General features: G+C 39.9%; 1 protein-coding gene across 2 annotated transcripts in view; it reads right to left on the reverse strand.

Annotated features, from left to right (window-relative positions):
- The window catches only part of PIK3AP1 (phosphoinositide-3-kinase adaptor protein 1), a 37865-nt gene that overhangs the window by 5138 nt on the left and 17637 nt on the right, over window positions 1-15090 (reverse strand). For both annotated transcript variants that reach the window (XM_056495510.1, XM_056495511.1), the window contains exons 4-14: window positions 14407-14551; window positions 12733-12875; window positions 11467-11599; window positions 10584-10780; window positions 8204-8393; window positions 5323-5418; window positions 4645-4824; window positions 3807-3869; window positions 2903-3108; window positions 1334-1406; window positions 1060-1215 (exon numbers count right to left, since the gene is read on the reverse strand). In XM_056495510.1, the coding sequence (XP_056351485.1) occupies window positions 1060-1215; window positions 1334-1406; window positions 2903-3108; window positions 3807-3869; window positions 4645-4824; window positions 5323-5418; window positions 8204-8393; window positions 10584-10780; window positions 11467-11599; window positions 12733-12875; window positions 14407-14551 (1582 nt within the window). The remainder of the gene's footprint in view (window positions 1-1059; window positions 1216-1333; window positions 1407-2902; window positions 3109-3806; window positions 3870-4644; window positions 4825-5322; window positions 5419-8203; window positions 8394-10583; window positions 10781-11466; window positions 11600-12732; window positions 12876-14406; window positions 14552-15090) is intronic.

Here is a 15090-nt window from a genome sequence, read left to right on the forward strand (position 1 = left end):
AGTCATGCCAACTTTAAAGATGACAGCATCTCATAAACATATCCTACACTGCTATGGCTGCTTTCATCCATAAATAGATAACGTTCTATAGGGCCGTGAAATACTGGGACATTAACACTCAGAAACCTCTACATTGAAATGGTGGCTAGAGAGGTTTTCTTCAAAGATCCAGTCCCTTCCTGCAGGCTTTGGTAAGTCTCATCAGCTGGTACAAACGGCAGCACTTAAGAGTGCTAAATACTGTGGTAGGATCCATTCTCACAACCACACCATGAGAAAGAGAGCCAAGCTGCATATAGCAAGCTCTGCAGGCTTGTTAACACTTCTCTCTCATGAGCTTGTATGCAAGCTACTGGGTCAGTCAGCTGCCTCTGGCACCTATTCTGGATGCATGCCACCTTCATCTTGCCAAGAGTCACAAAGGTGGTAACCTCACAGGATGTCAGGTTTCCTTTCAAAGGACCAAATTGATCCTAAATTATTTCTGTGAGAATTGCTCAGTCTGCAGTAAGAGCAAGAATGCAGAGATTTAATTTGCACAAATTAAACATAATGAAAAGCAAAGATAATAAAAATATGCTGACTGCCCAAGTCACTCAAGAGGTCCCACAGTTACCAATGAAAAATACTGTCCTTTATGTAAAATAATTGAAGAAACAACATGTAGAGACTGGTTTCCAGACTGAAATATAATGGCCCTTCAGGCCAGAAGAGTACCCAGCCTGCTGGCAGTCACAGCATGGGAGCATCCTTGCCATCTATGTTTAAGAACTGAAGACAGCCTTCCCTGAGAAGGCTCAAGAGAATGTTTTGCACAGCTTTCAGGTTCTGCTCCTGCATAGATGCAGACAAAAAATGCCCAAACCACTGGATGCACACCTGGACTTGCTTTTACAGTTTTGAGAAGAGCTGGCCTGAGGCATGAAAGGTTTGGAGTGCCATTGTCAATGCTGGGATTCAGGAACAGGCCTGTCCCCTGGGTTGACTCCAAGGTCAGGCTTGGGAAGTGCATTCCATCCAGCTTTCCTGTAGGGACGGTAACACTCAGAGCTTGCTTACTTGTTGTGCTGGATGTGCTTTCTGTTTTCCAGTCTCCTCGTTTTAACTCCTTTTTTGGTGGAAAAATGTTTTTCCTGGGGGTGTATTCATATATTCCACATTCTGGTTTCCCCAAAGTATTATGAGAATGTCGAATGGGTACTGTAATTTCTAAATCTGGAAGGGAAAATGAACAGCTCAGAATGGTCTATGCAGTTACAGACTCCAAGAGACAGTTTTACACTTAAGGACAGAGTTAAACACAATTGCATAAGGACAATTATAAGACTGTTACCTGCACTTTTGTCTTTTTTTTGCTTCTCCATTTGCCTCCTGGTTATGCTGTCTCGTAGACGTTTCAGATTTTCCTAAAAACAGCACAAAATATTCTTTTCAGGACTTTGGATAAAGGAAGATGAGCAGCTTTCTGACAAAACCAGTATTATATTTTAGCTAACTTTGTAGTCAAGCTGTAACAAAACCTGATAGACCCGGCTGAAGTCCAAACCATGTCAACAGGTTTTAACCTATTCTTTTCAGAAACCCATGTGTGCCTTTCAGAAGCCAAGTTTTTCTGGTATTCATTATGTATGTTAATCAGATATTCACGAAGAGTTGCACATAAGCAGCAGATTTGGTTTAGAACTCCCTGTATTTTCTGTTTGCACTGTGACAACTGGCACAGAAATAAGACCCACCAGCAGGTAACTGCACTGTCCTTTCTGTACTAATCAACAGGTAATTCTGACTGCAGGGACAGAAAAGGCTGCCATGCATCCCAGAGTGTGAGGTACAACTCAGAATTCAAGGTAACCTCAATGAAGAAATGTAACTGGGAACAAAGACTCTTTACCATTGTGTGGCAGCATATTACACCTTACAATACAAAAAGGTAGGGAGAAAAAAAGACAACTATTTTCAACAGGGAAATATGTACACATCTGAGAGGAGGAAACTCTTGAATAGATAGAAAAGCAGACGAAGCAACTGCTATACCATGAAGAAAAGTTTGGAGCAGAGACTTTTGGTATGGGGCACAGAGTATGCCACTTCATATCTTTGATTTACTTAAGTAGCACTGTGTTCTTCTCTGGTAGAAGAGACTCCTTTGACTGTTTCTGTGTCAGAGAACCTTTCCAAGTGAGAATCAGGAGGAGAGAAGCCTTACCTTTGTTCTGACAACTTCCAAAACAACATCTCCCACTGGAGACCACACTGCCACAGCATGAACTAAAGGCTCCAAAAGAAGCAGGCAGTGGTTTTAAAGAGGGTGTTTCATTCTAACTTGAGAATGAAAATTTTAAACTATAACTGATAGTTCCACCAGTCATTATGCCACTGCTGCCAACAAAATGACTCCCTCTTTCTGTTAAGCCACCCAAACACCCTGCTTTTACTAATGACTGCTAGACCTAGTCCAGCTGCAAAAAAAAGTCCTGTAGCCATCAACAGAGAAATCAGATCATCTACCAACTAGGACTTTACTGCCAATACACCATCTGGGACACAGAGTCTTCACTGATCTGAAATGGATGAGAATCAATGAGTTAAATGTTCATCACAGAAGTCCCCTGCCAGCACATAGGTGCTAGGTGACCTCTAGAATGGTGATTTAGCAAACTGGATTTGATCCAATTCCTTGTATACAGTTCTTCAAAAACTAACAATATTACTGCAAGACAATCAGATCTGTAAAACTGCTTACTGGGAACAGCTCCTCCGTGGCAGGAGAGAACTCTGCTAGCTGGGGGCTATGTTAGCAGTCTCCTGCTTCAACCAGGAAAACAATGTACCCAGGCTGAGAAGCTTGTGATGTATACCAGAGAGACAGCTGTATTTCTTAAACAGTAGCGAGAGTCTGTACCTGCTGGAACCGGAATGATTCTGATCTCTTTTTCTGGTTCAGTTGCCACTCCTTAAAATGAAGGACAGCTTCATCCACAGTGAGGATTCCCAATTTCACTTGCTCCTGTAATGTAATCAGCTGCCGCTGACCTGGGGTTTTCATTCCAGCAAATGGATCATATATACTTGATTGAGACAGGTCCCTTACAGGCCTGACTATTGTCTCTGAAATGAGAACACCACCAAAAATTTTATTAAACTTGTGGCATCTACCTTCCTCACTGAATACACAGAGATCAAGCACCCTTGATGCAGCAGACATTAAATAAAAAAAATTTAAAAAATAAAAAAAATTTAAAAAAAAAAAAAAAAAAAAAAGGGAAAAAAAGTATTACAGACTGAGTGTTTCCTAAGAAGTGTTTTCTTCTTAGGCCATCCTACTATTTGTCAGGTCTAAAAACCCAGCTGAGAGGTAGCCTTGTACACAAATATATCCCAGGGATAAGCTCTGCTCTTAAAAACATAATTAAAGAGCACAAAACATATTCCTTAAAGTGCCCAGCTTCCTCAGCAACTCACAGAACAGAGCTTTTACCTTAGCAGTCACAAAGCAAGACTCAATCTAGGTAATCTGTGTAGTTCAAGCCCAGAAACTGAAAACTCATTCTACTGATGCTGGCATTTTCTAACTCATTTGTAACACAAAGAAGAGTTCCCAAGATATGAGATGTGCTCCCCTCACACTCTGCACTTCTAAAAGTTTCCAGTATCACAGAAGGACAAAAAGATTGGGTCACTTATAGAGGCCTGTTATCCCCAGAGCTTTGCAAAACAGTCTATTCTGTCATATTTCACACAAAGTTACTAAAACATACCTGGTTTTGGATTACTGAAAGGTTTTTCAGGGTGAACTTCTGCCTTACCTTTCTTAATTCTTCCTCTAGGGACATAAAGATTCTCAGGTCTTTGAGCCTTCTGTGCAAAAACTGCAAAAGAAACATTCTTTAGATACTGAAATGCATCTCATGAAGACAGAAATAGCAAGGATGAATATGGCAAGCATACACAATTTTGCACTGCATTACGGCTTCTGTTACCCTTTTAAGTCCGTTGAAGGAAACAAAGATTTGTACAGTAGAATTCCCCTTCTACTGACCTCAAAGAATTTAGCTCAACCACCTTAAGAGAAATCAGGACGTGATTTCTCCATAGTCCTGTCACAGCAGGAAGAAGTCACTGAAATTACTCTCTCACACGTCACTGTGGTTCTTGTTAGAATGGCCATTATATATGACCAAGATTTCCAAAGTTGTCTAATGAGCTAAGAAGAACAATCTTCTTAATTTCAATAAAACTCCACCTCAGAGGGAGGTACTGAGGTATAAAATCATGTCCTATACAAATGCATTTGAATCAATGATGCCATTACAGATCAGCAATGTCTCAATTTATTAGTTTGACCTCATCATTAACAAATCAGGATCTTTCCTATTTAGTTGGATTTGTTTATACCGTTTGGGGTAATCTGTCATGCTACTGCTTTAATGAAGAGCAAGCTTAGGCCAAGGTCTTGGGATATAACATCCCCACATTTTCAGAGTAGGCAAAAGATGAAAAAACACATATAGAATTGCATCCCAAAGGTAACCTAACTCCAGAGTCAAATAATTCAGCGATCCAGGCATTTATTTGGCAACTAGAGCACACGTCAATGCCATTTTACAGTTTACTGGTCTATGTTTCCACTGGTAACCAACTCACTTTTAGAGATGTATAGCTCATTGTCTGGCTGTGGAGAGCTAGATTCTGGTCTTGGAACAGGAATTGGAGGTCTGTTAGCCATTTCCTTTGGAAAAGGGTCTTGTTCCACCGAGTAGTACACATCTTCACCATACTGCTCGCGACCTCCTTCCCCGGAATCTGGCACATCCATGCTACCACCTATAAAGGAGTAGAGTTTGTAAGAATAGCAACCTGGCCATTTCACTGAATACTGTTCCCTCCAGATACATTATGTACCACATTCTTACCAAGCTGGACATTTCACAGCCAAAACCATCTAGTTTTGCAGTGCCTTAAATGTACCAAAGACCTTCATGACAGGACTTGATAAAGTCAGTAACATCTAGTAGCATGTAACCATTTGCCACTATGCCTGTACCATCTGTTGTGAAGAAATAGTGAAAAATCTCCTAACTCTCTTTAAGAATTTGAGGAACAGTTTGTTTAATCAATTCCAGTTAATTAATGTACTTTAATAGTGAACAAATCAAACATACCAATGATTTCCAAAAGCTCTACAGAGAATTAGCCCTTTGTCTGAAAAAAAGCAATCATTGTGGGCTATCTTCTATCCTTAAGAGTTCAGGGAGAAATCTCAGGTTCTGTTTCATTGCTTTAACTGTACTACTGCCATTTTCCCTTCAAAATAGGTCTCACCTTCTAAAAACTTGCGGAGCATTGAGTCTTTTGTAGTTAGAGAAACTTCATCTCCAGCAACTGGTGTGTCTGGTTTGGACTGAAGCATCTCTACATCTGAAACAAAAAAAACAACAAAAAAACAACCCAGAAAGATGAACCTGTTAATCATATCAATACACAGAACAATGTAATATGATATGGACTTTTACTTTATGGTGACAATCAAAGAAGCTGGGCAAATGACCAGACATTTTCCTCAAAAAAGGCTTCTAAGTTGCTATGTTCAGTCCACTCTGCACAAATTTTTTCCAGCTATCTGATGCTTACACTTGAGGGTGACTCACAATGCTATTGAGAAGTTCTGACAAAGCTTCAAGCAGGCACTGAATTTTGGCTGTTCTTGAGCTTATGTTGGCCAGGTGAAAGTTTTGGCCTCTGTACAGTGCTCTGGAAAGGAAACTGTGTGATTTGGAAAAACAAGACATTAAAAGCAACTTTCCCATGACACATCAATAGTGTTTTATTTATTGGAATAAAGTCAAAACAGTTGTCTAAGTTAATAACTTGGATCTGTAAAGTGTTTAAAGGGTCAAATGATAATTTGGTATTGAGAAAGGACTGACAGCAAACAATAAGATACTTTGTTAATTCAGTGTTTTGACATAAAGAATCCTGATTTTAAAGAAAAAGGTCAACCTCATGATAATGCTAAAACCAATCATAAAACTAAAATAAAATGTTAGGAAACCATGTTCCTAATGACATTAAAATCAAGAAGGATATAAATGGATTTCTGAGGTCTATTGGTATAAGTGAATTTTTGAGGCATATCTATTTCCATGCCATACATCTACTGCTATGTACACTAGGTAGTTTGGGTTACATGTGAGAATACTTTTAAAGTCATTACAATGTCTCCAGTCCTCTGTTACCTTATTCTCAAACAAGTTCCTGCCAGAAAAATTGACCCTGTGGTATCTAACCTTCCTTTGACCAATCTATGAAAAACTGTGGTGGAAGCACATCTTGATAACAATGAAGGGGCACACTACCACAGTATGGCTACAACTAAAATAGGCCTAGTATTATCCTCTACACCACAGCCATATCTACTCACATAAGGGAAATTCCTAGAAAAAGAGATTCAAAAGAAGTTATGATTTCCTAGTGAGCCATCCTCAAAAACCTTCAGGACGGTACAAAAACTTAAATCCTTTATTTGTAATAAACCAGCCAGCACTCCCATTAATTTTAGTGAGGGCTTGTCTGTGTGCTGGTATTCTAAATGACATTGAAACACTTTCACTTTGAGAGGATCAGTCTAGGGGCTGAGAACTGTGCCAATTTAAACTTAGATCTATTACGATACAGGTAGACTTTAAACACTGTTCAGACAAGCTGCTAATAATTTTCAGGCAAAGACTAACAGACCAGGTAAGGAAAATAGAGCATTTCCATAAAAACCTCCTGAATGGAAGGCAGAAGAGCTTTGTGTGCAGCGGCAACAAACTAGCACTCCAGAAGAAACAGGAAAGAGAGGCTTTTCAGAGTCCAGTTCAAAAGTGTGAAATTACAGGGAGCTCAGTTTGCAAGAAAATTCCATGCATAATTTTTGGGAGATCTGGGCATTTCAGGCCTGGAAGAAGGTAAGTTTGGCTTAGTAGTGTTGAGCTCGTTTTTTAACCCTCCACAGGCTTAGTCAATCAACCCCATTCAGAAGTGCACTGATTACAGGCAGACCTACCAAGCATCTAGAAACACTCACTCTCATTAATGCAAACAAAAGCAGCTTTGTTCCTTACAAGTCCAACCTGATTTACTGCTTATCTCCACCTAAAGGCAGAATAATCCTGGTTTTGGTAGCAAAACTACCCCTGCAGTGGCCAACAACCATTAGCAGAAAAGAGTTTAGGATTTCAGTGAAAGAACCAACACAGTCTTCTGGACTTCATAATCAACAAAAATGTGTTTTACAGTATCATTTAATCTAAAAGAGGAGAAAAACAATCCAGGACTAATATAGCCCATAAGCACAAGTGTTTCAAAAAGAAAGCTTTTCCCCTGAGGCAGCACACTTAAAAACTGCAGAAACACTAGAAGTCCTTAAAGTACCTTAAGGAGATATTTAAATTATAAGAAGTTAAGTTGTGTGCTCATTATGGGAATTATAAAATAGATCAGTGGGATGAAGTCAGACCAAACAGACAGGTGAGTAAGAACAGCAAATTTATAATTGCTTAACATAGGTACTTAATTTGGTATTTTTAATTGGCCTCACTGAATATTAATGCAATAGTGAAAACACTAAACATAGGCATATTTATCAGAATAAGCTCTTCATTTTTAGCAATAAACCAAGTAGATTAGAAAAATGATTTTTCACTTATAATCTTTTTGGAACACTTATTTCTAGATGTTTGCTTTCTTTTGCTCTGAAGTTGTTGAGCTAGAATCTCAGCTTTTGTTTTTCAGTTTCCTAGCTGTCAGTAAAATCACATCTTACATACTGTTCATTTCTGTCAGTCTCAGAATGTTCCTAGGAACCCAGTCCTCAGGAGGAAAAAGCAGGACATGGTAGAAAATTTAGTCTCATTTCTATATGTTAATTTATTTGTTCAGGGAGTCCTCAAAACACTAAAGAAACAGCTCTTGAACTTGTACACTAGCGATTAAAAAAGGCATAAAGCAATTTTATCTGTCAGAACTGCTGCACAATCTCTTGTGGTGAGAGCAGAAAAGGTGTAACTGAGGTGCTACTGTGTGTAAGAGAGACAGGACTCTGAGCAATCTGATCTAAAAATGTCTCTGCCCATTGCAGAGGGCTTGGACTAGGTGTGCTTTAGAGGTACCTTCTAACCCAAACCTTCCCATGATTCTGTAATTCTATGAATATACATACAAAGATCTTCTGGGGCACCCGGGACAAATCCGGCCATGGATTCATAAAGCTCTTCATCAGAGCCTGGATTCAAGGAGCATTTCATTAACAGATCAGTGGACAGATGAGCCATGGACTCGTAAACAGACTCATCCTCCTCGCCTTGCATCAGCTCTTCCTTAATGTGACTCTTCAGCATATCTGCAGTTTCCTGGAGAGGAAGGAGGGCAAAAAAAAAAAAAAATCATATCTCTTAAATAAAGCATCTAGAGAATAAAAACAAACGAAAGATACCTCACTTTTTCATCAATGATGGAAAAAACCTCTGAAGACAGCTCCTTCCCAAAGATTAAGGCTTCTCAAGTGTCTTAAATTCCCACTACAGCTGTCCAGGACAAACTTGGAGATCTATGTGCCAATTTAACAATCTATGTGCTGACACATTCTGAGTACCCACTGCAGCCTCTCACCCCATCACATTCAGGTTCTACCCAATGTCTGCAAACTCCCAGAACATAAGCACAGCTCACTCTAAAAATACAAATGCTGGTCAAAGGCTATTTTGAGGCATGCACAGCTAACCATAAGGGGTAAAGCTTATCATATGCAGAGCACCTGCAAAATAGCAAAGTTTTAGCTTTGATGTAGATTCAGTTTCAGTTTCTTGGCATTAGCAGCAGCATGTAACACCCAGAGTGGGAGTACATAGACCCTTTTCTGTGATATTAACAGGAAACCTCACAGCAGACAGCAGTTCATGTAATACAGGCAACTTCTGATTCACAGAAAAGCAGAATCCTTTCTTATGCATTTGCAACATAAAGCAGGGGGGAAGGCAGAGCTTTAACAAATCACACACAAGGAAGCAAAATGTAAAGCTCCATCCCATCCTCCTCCCAAATTCCAATTATGTCACAAGTACAGCCATCTTAACAGCTGCAATACTACAAGATATTCTTCCATCCACAAATGCCAACTCATGGGTCCTTAATCCACAGGGCATGTGTGTCAAAGCTATCTACACATGCTTCCCTCCACAGTCAAAATGGGTCAGGCCAGTAGTTCATGCAATGCTTCACAGAGGTGCAAAGGAACCTTTGCCAGAGAGAAAATTAGGTGAGTAAAGGGGTTTACTGGAATTTTCAGACATCCATACTACTAGTGATAGTGATCACTACCTTGCAGTGGTCACACTGTTGCAGATGATTTGTGTGCTTTGTACCGTGCTGCACAGACAACTTGATGGTCAGTAAGGAGGACCTACTCCTAACACAGCTCTGTCACTGTGCTGGTGGAGAGAATTTGGGAGGAGCACACTACTGCAATGAGAGGTTGGAAGGATTTCTTGCACATCTCTTACTTACTCCAATGCAAAAATTTTGATCACACAATTTACAGTTTCTGCAGCACTCCTGATATCAGATTATGAAATTACTTTTATTTAGCTCTAATATATAATGTCAAGAAACAAGGCCCAAGTCCAAGAACTACCTATGCCTCCTAAATAGGGCTTAAACACAACAGCAATTGGCTGGCAGAACCACGCTCAAGCTGGCAGATCTATCACCCAGCACTCAGACAAAGTTAAGGACAATTAAACATAACTTTTCAACCTAAAGCAAAGGCAAATAGAATTCATGTGACCTGAGTAAAGGAGCTCCTTGTTATTCTGAAGCATACAGGCCAGAAACAGCTCAAATTGAAACAGAAGAAGAAACTCTGTGCATACCCAAGTACTGCACAGAAACAGCTGCTTGGTGCAGCTGGAGCCAGGTCCATGTCAATCTGGAAAAGTCAGAGTGCTGTTCTCTGGGGGTGGGGTTAGCTCAAAGAGAAATGAACCGTCAGTTGGGATCCTTGATAGAACAAATAGGGAATGGACAGCTATACCAATGCAGGAAGAAATGGGTATCAAGTGGAAGAGGCAGACTACACAGATCAGCTGTGAATGAGCTAGTAAGCAATCCTGACCATACTACAACTAAGAGAGCACCTCAGATTGTATCTTCCCAAACATATTCTGTTCCCATATTACTCCCTAAAGTAAGATGGATGAAGAGACTCTTTTCCCAGGATCGGAATTAGAAGAGCACACTAGGCACCAACCACATCCCTGCATAAACTTCATTAGATGGATGGAGGAATGGAAGCCAGCATGGCAGTCTCTGCTTCCATCTTACTTGCTCTGTGCAAAATCCCCAGGAATTTCCCTGGCTCCAGGGACACATCTAACCCTCCAGCCTGCAAGCTTTCAGTGTGGCTGGATGTCTGTGTTCTACACTCTCCCACAATACACTTTAATCACCCATCACTCCTGCTGAAGCAACACAAAGTGCCAAGCTCAGGCCAGAGCCAGCACCCAGGGTGGGACAAGGCAGAAAAACTGCTCAGCTCCTCTTACCACATATTCATCAATGAATTGGCGGAGATCCTTAAAGCCATGCTTTTCTGCTATGGTGTTTGGATAGTGGCCATACTTGTTGGCTACACTGTAGGCCTGCAGTGCTCCAGGGCATGTAAGCAGCAAGGCAGTAAGGTTCTTCAGCCCATATCTTGCAGAGAAGTGAAGCAGTGTTGGCAACTCCTCATCCCTCTGATCTGTGAGAAAAGGAGCCCGTTAGAACCTCGGTTTTTCTCTAGTAGCAACAGAGCCAGTAGGTGGGAAACAGACACAGCAAACACCCAGACCAAAGCAGCTGTGAAATCCCTGAAAGTATATATATGATTTTAAAATCAAGCTAACTGCACAAATTATCTCATGCATCTCCAGGTTTAATTCCTATAACCTTTAGTGGGGAATATGGCACTGTAATAGCTTAAATATATGTAGGATCACAAATTTGCAAGGACTTCTTAGACCATCATTACAAAAAGACAGCATACCAACCAAACTGCTCAGTGTCCACTGTATATTTTAAAGTTATGGAGTTTGGGGGAAAGGACTGGGCTGTGGAGAAATGGCATATGAGACGGAGAAGAACAAAGTAGAAAACCTGGGAGACATTTGGGGAGCATCATCTTTTCACTCTGGTTTGGGGCTGTCTACATAGCAGCATCTGCCACAGTGCAGGGAAGTGAGAATGATACATGTAATAAAAAAGGGTCACCTGATTCAAATGGCAATCCCCTTTCTATAGACATAATCAAATTTAGCTTCCTGGTTGAGTTCCAAGGTTTTTGCAACAGCCTGTGCAGGTCCCACACATTGCAGTGTTAAGGTGCTTCAAGGTAAAGCAATTGATACAAAGAAAAGCTAAAAATAAACCAAGAGTCTTTAAACTTACTTGCTGTCATATCTTCTTCTTCCAGCTGGTTGATTCCAAACAGGTGTAGACCACTGGCAGGAATGTTCTTCTTGAGTGACTCAGTCAACAATTTGTCCAGGGCTTCTATGCTGTATGGCACAATTTTAAAGGCCTACAGGTAAATGGAAAACACTTTTGTTTGGTAGAGTCTGGAGATTCAGTTATGGTGAGATTTATATGACGGTTTTATTATTTAACACAATCAGAAAATAGTAGGTATAAACACAGAAGGTAGAAATGTTCAGGTCAAACAAAGAACTTTGATGGCTTCCTGGTGCAGAAACAGAGTATCATCAACCTTAATAGATGAGAACCCTATCCTCCACAAGACAGAGCACAATGAGAAAGTCACTCATGCAACTGGAAGTATAGAAAACTTGCTTCCTACTTTCTTGGCAGGTATATATTACTTCTGAAACTTCTGTTCCAATGAAATGTCACTCTTGCTTTAAGTATGCACTAGTCCATTTTGAATTATTCAGGTACACACTCTGGGTTTGGCTTTTGAACTGGTTCTTTACCACTGGGAAGTGAGCATGTTCCCTAAGGAGAGGCATCAACCAGTACCAACTGCTTCACAACTTGAACTAAAAAGCAAGGGAAAGAGTCTTCCCTGCCCCAGGTATATTGGTTTCTAACAAGGCTACTCTGTAGGTTTCCATTACATGGCAGATCAGGAATAGACAGGCAGGCAATAGGGCAACACAGCTGAAAACTTCCTTGTGCAAACTTTACCCCTCTATTAGGGTTCAGATACCCCAATTGGGCAAAATAGAATAGGGAAACTGAGTGGCTGTATTGAAAAAGCATCAACAAAACATTTTATGTTATTCTGCTTCCTCCAAATAATATGAATCTTTGCTACTATTTGCATATTTTATTTAGAAATGCCTAGGCACAAATTCTAAAACAATTTATTTCTTTATGGTACTTTCTGTTATATCAAGTACTGTCATTCCAATCTTTTGAAGTCATCAAGGTCTAAATGTGGGTGTTGATTGACTGCATTTTTTTTTCTTAGTTTGATAACCTGACTCACCTTAGCCAGCTATGTGCTCCAGAGACAGAAAAAAACACCCATGCTTTCAATAAAAGGGGACATTAGAGTTAGGTGAAAATCCCTAAATAAACTTATATTTCTTCATTTCAGAAGAGCTACTTCATGGCAAGTACTTTTCCTTATGCCTACTTGTCTGGCCTCTGAAAGAGCTGGTTTCCAAAGCAGCTGTTTGCTAAAGTCCTTACCTGGCACATGAACTGTACAGGGTTGGCTGCATTAGCCAACAGATTGCTGATTTCCTCCATGTCAGTATGGTAAGTGACACTTGTTTTTCCCACTATCAAGTCCCCTGAATATATCTGCAGAGGCACTGAACCAGAGGTTAAATCTTTGAAAAGAAAAAGCAAAAATCACCATTAGCACAAACAATGGGAGTTTCCATGACATCCTGTGAGGATAGGAGGAGTTTGGATGTACTGCCAGACAGATACCAAAACAGTTTCTGCTATATTGAGTTCATGAGAAGTCATGAAGAGAGTCATGATCTTGGAACATTAGGTAGGAAAGTACTTTGGAACTACCCTCTGTAATAGCTGTGTCAATGCACATAACCTGATAGGTTCTCTGCTAACAGTAGATTGTACCACTAATTTTAACTAATGTTAAAAGTGCTCCACCTTGAACGAGAAAGCCTCACATTTCTCCACCCCTAGCTTCTCTGGAGCTTTGTATAAAGCCATACCATAAACACAAAGAGCTGGGGAAAAAGGGGAGAGACAGATCAGAAAAGTCACTAGAGATTTTGCAACCTCTGTCAGCCTCACTAGTCACTGAACAAAAGCAATTAAAAGGAATTCCAGCTTTGCAACTTTACCCATGCGCAGGATTATCTTCTACCTGCACCTTGGAGCTTCTTGATGTTTCATCTAATATGCTTTTATAAATCTGACCTTTATTGTTGAAACACAGATATTTTGAATCTCACTAAAATTAGTCTTTCCATGTTAACAACTCAGGAAATAGTGAAACACTTAATAAAGTAATTAAAATTATTTCTCTTACAGTTAGAAACTTCAGACCTTACATTGTACATTCCATCAATGTAAAGGCCATGTTTATTATTCAAAGTACAAGATAGTTTCCAGGTCAGTGTTTATATCGTAAGTCTTGACTTAAGACAGATTAAATTAAGCCTTTATATGTTCATGAGGTCACCTTCTTTAAATCAACCCACTTCACTGACTTTATGGTAGTTGTTACAATGACTATTAGTCTCTATTCTCAGAGAAAATGGCACAATAACTCTTCAAGGAGACCGACCAAAGTAGATTAAATAAAATAATGCTGGAAAAAATAATATCAATCTTTAAGGCTCTGAAATCATGCCTTTAAAGTTCAGTGAACCTAAAGTTTAGACAACCTTCAGTTTTGTAAATGTAAATATTTAGAGTGACAGAACATACCTAAATTAAAAGGTAAGCCAGAATAGTTTCAGCTCTGATCACAGAGATCACTACACATTAAACATATGCCATTATAGCCATGTAATTATTTACTGGCACTTACCTTCTCTCTTGGTGCCCTGCCAATGCTCATATGGTGGTGCCCACAGCACACAGCTAAGTTCAAAGTGCTCTACAAGATGCAATCTGTTTTCAGAACTCCCAGCAAGATGTTTCTACCCTGCAACCCTACTGCTGCTGAGGGGAAAACAGAACCCACAAGCAGGACTCTCTCTCAGTTCCTCATCAAAAGTATCACAGGTGAGAATGCAAGTTCAAGATTTTCTGCACCCAAGTTTTTCTGCATTACAATCTTCACCCTTATCCCCCTGGCAGTTATCAGGACAGGCAGGTTGAGATAGAAAGGAAGCAACAGGGAAGGAGAGGGGAAAAAAAATAAATCTCAGTCCATCTTACTTGGAGCCTCCACAGAGATTGTGTACTCATTCTCCATCTCAGCCAGCACACGCACAGAGGATGCATTCTCTGGATAAAATTCAACTTCAGTTTTCATTTCACGATCTAGTTTACATTTCATGATAATATAAACTGTTGTCTGCACCTAAGACAAAAGGCATTACAACACACAGGGTCAAAACAAAAACACTTTGTTAAGTGTCCGTTTTCTAGGGATTTTGTTCACATTGCAACTAACACATCAATTACCACTTAACTTTTTTTTGTTTTTTCAGTTTTGAATTGTTTTCAGGAACATCTTCCAGTCACAAACTGGGCAGGTGGCTTTGCTACATCTTGCACCAGTATAGAAAGAAGCATTAAACTGATAGAACACCAGATATACTATACAGATTTATAAACTGATTAGGGATAGATTTATAAAATTGTTTACTTTCAAGTCTATCCATCTCTTTCCTTAAGCAGCATAACCACATTCTGAACAGAAACAAAAGGAAGAAACTTAGCCTCTTTCCATCTGAGGAGATGCTATACTTAGGAAGTGCTGCTTTTCAGACAAGAATCCATGATCCAAGCCTTTCAGGGTCACTTGCAAGGCATGCATCAGAATTGTCATATTAGACTGGATACTGACTGTGGAATTAATCTGTTTTTACAGTCACCTTAAACCACTTACCACCAGAA

Source organism: Oenanthe melanoleuca, chromosome 6 (genome assembly GCF_029582105.1).
Source record: "Oenanthe melanoleuca isolate GR-GAL-2019-014 chromosome 6, OMel1.0, whole genome shotgun sequence".
Classification (NCBI taxonomy): Eukaryota; Metazoa; Chordata; class Aves; order Passeriformes; family Muscicapidae; genus Oenanthe; species Oenanthe melanoleuca.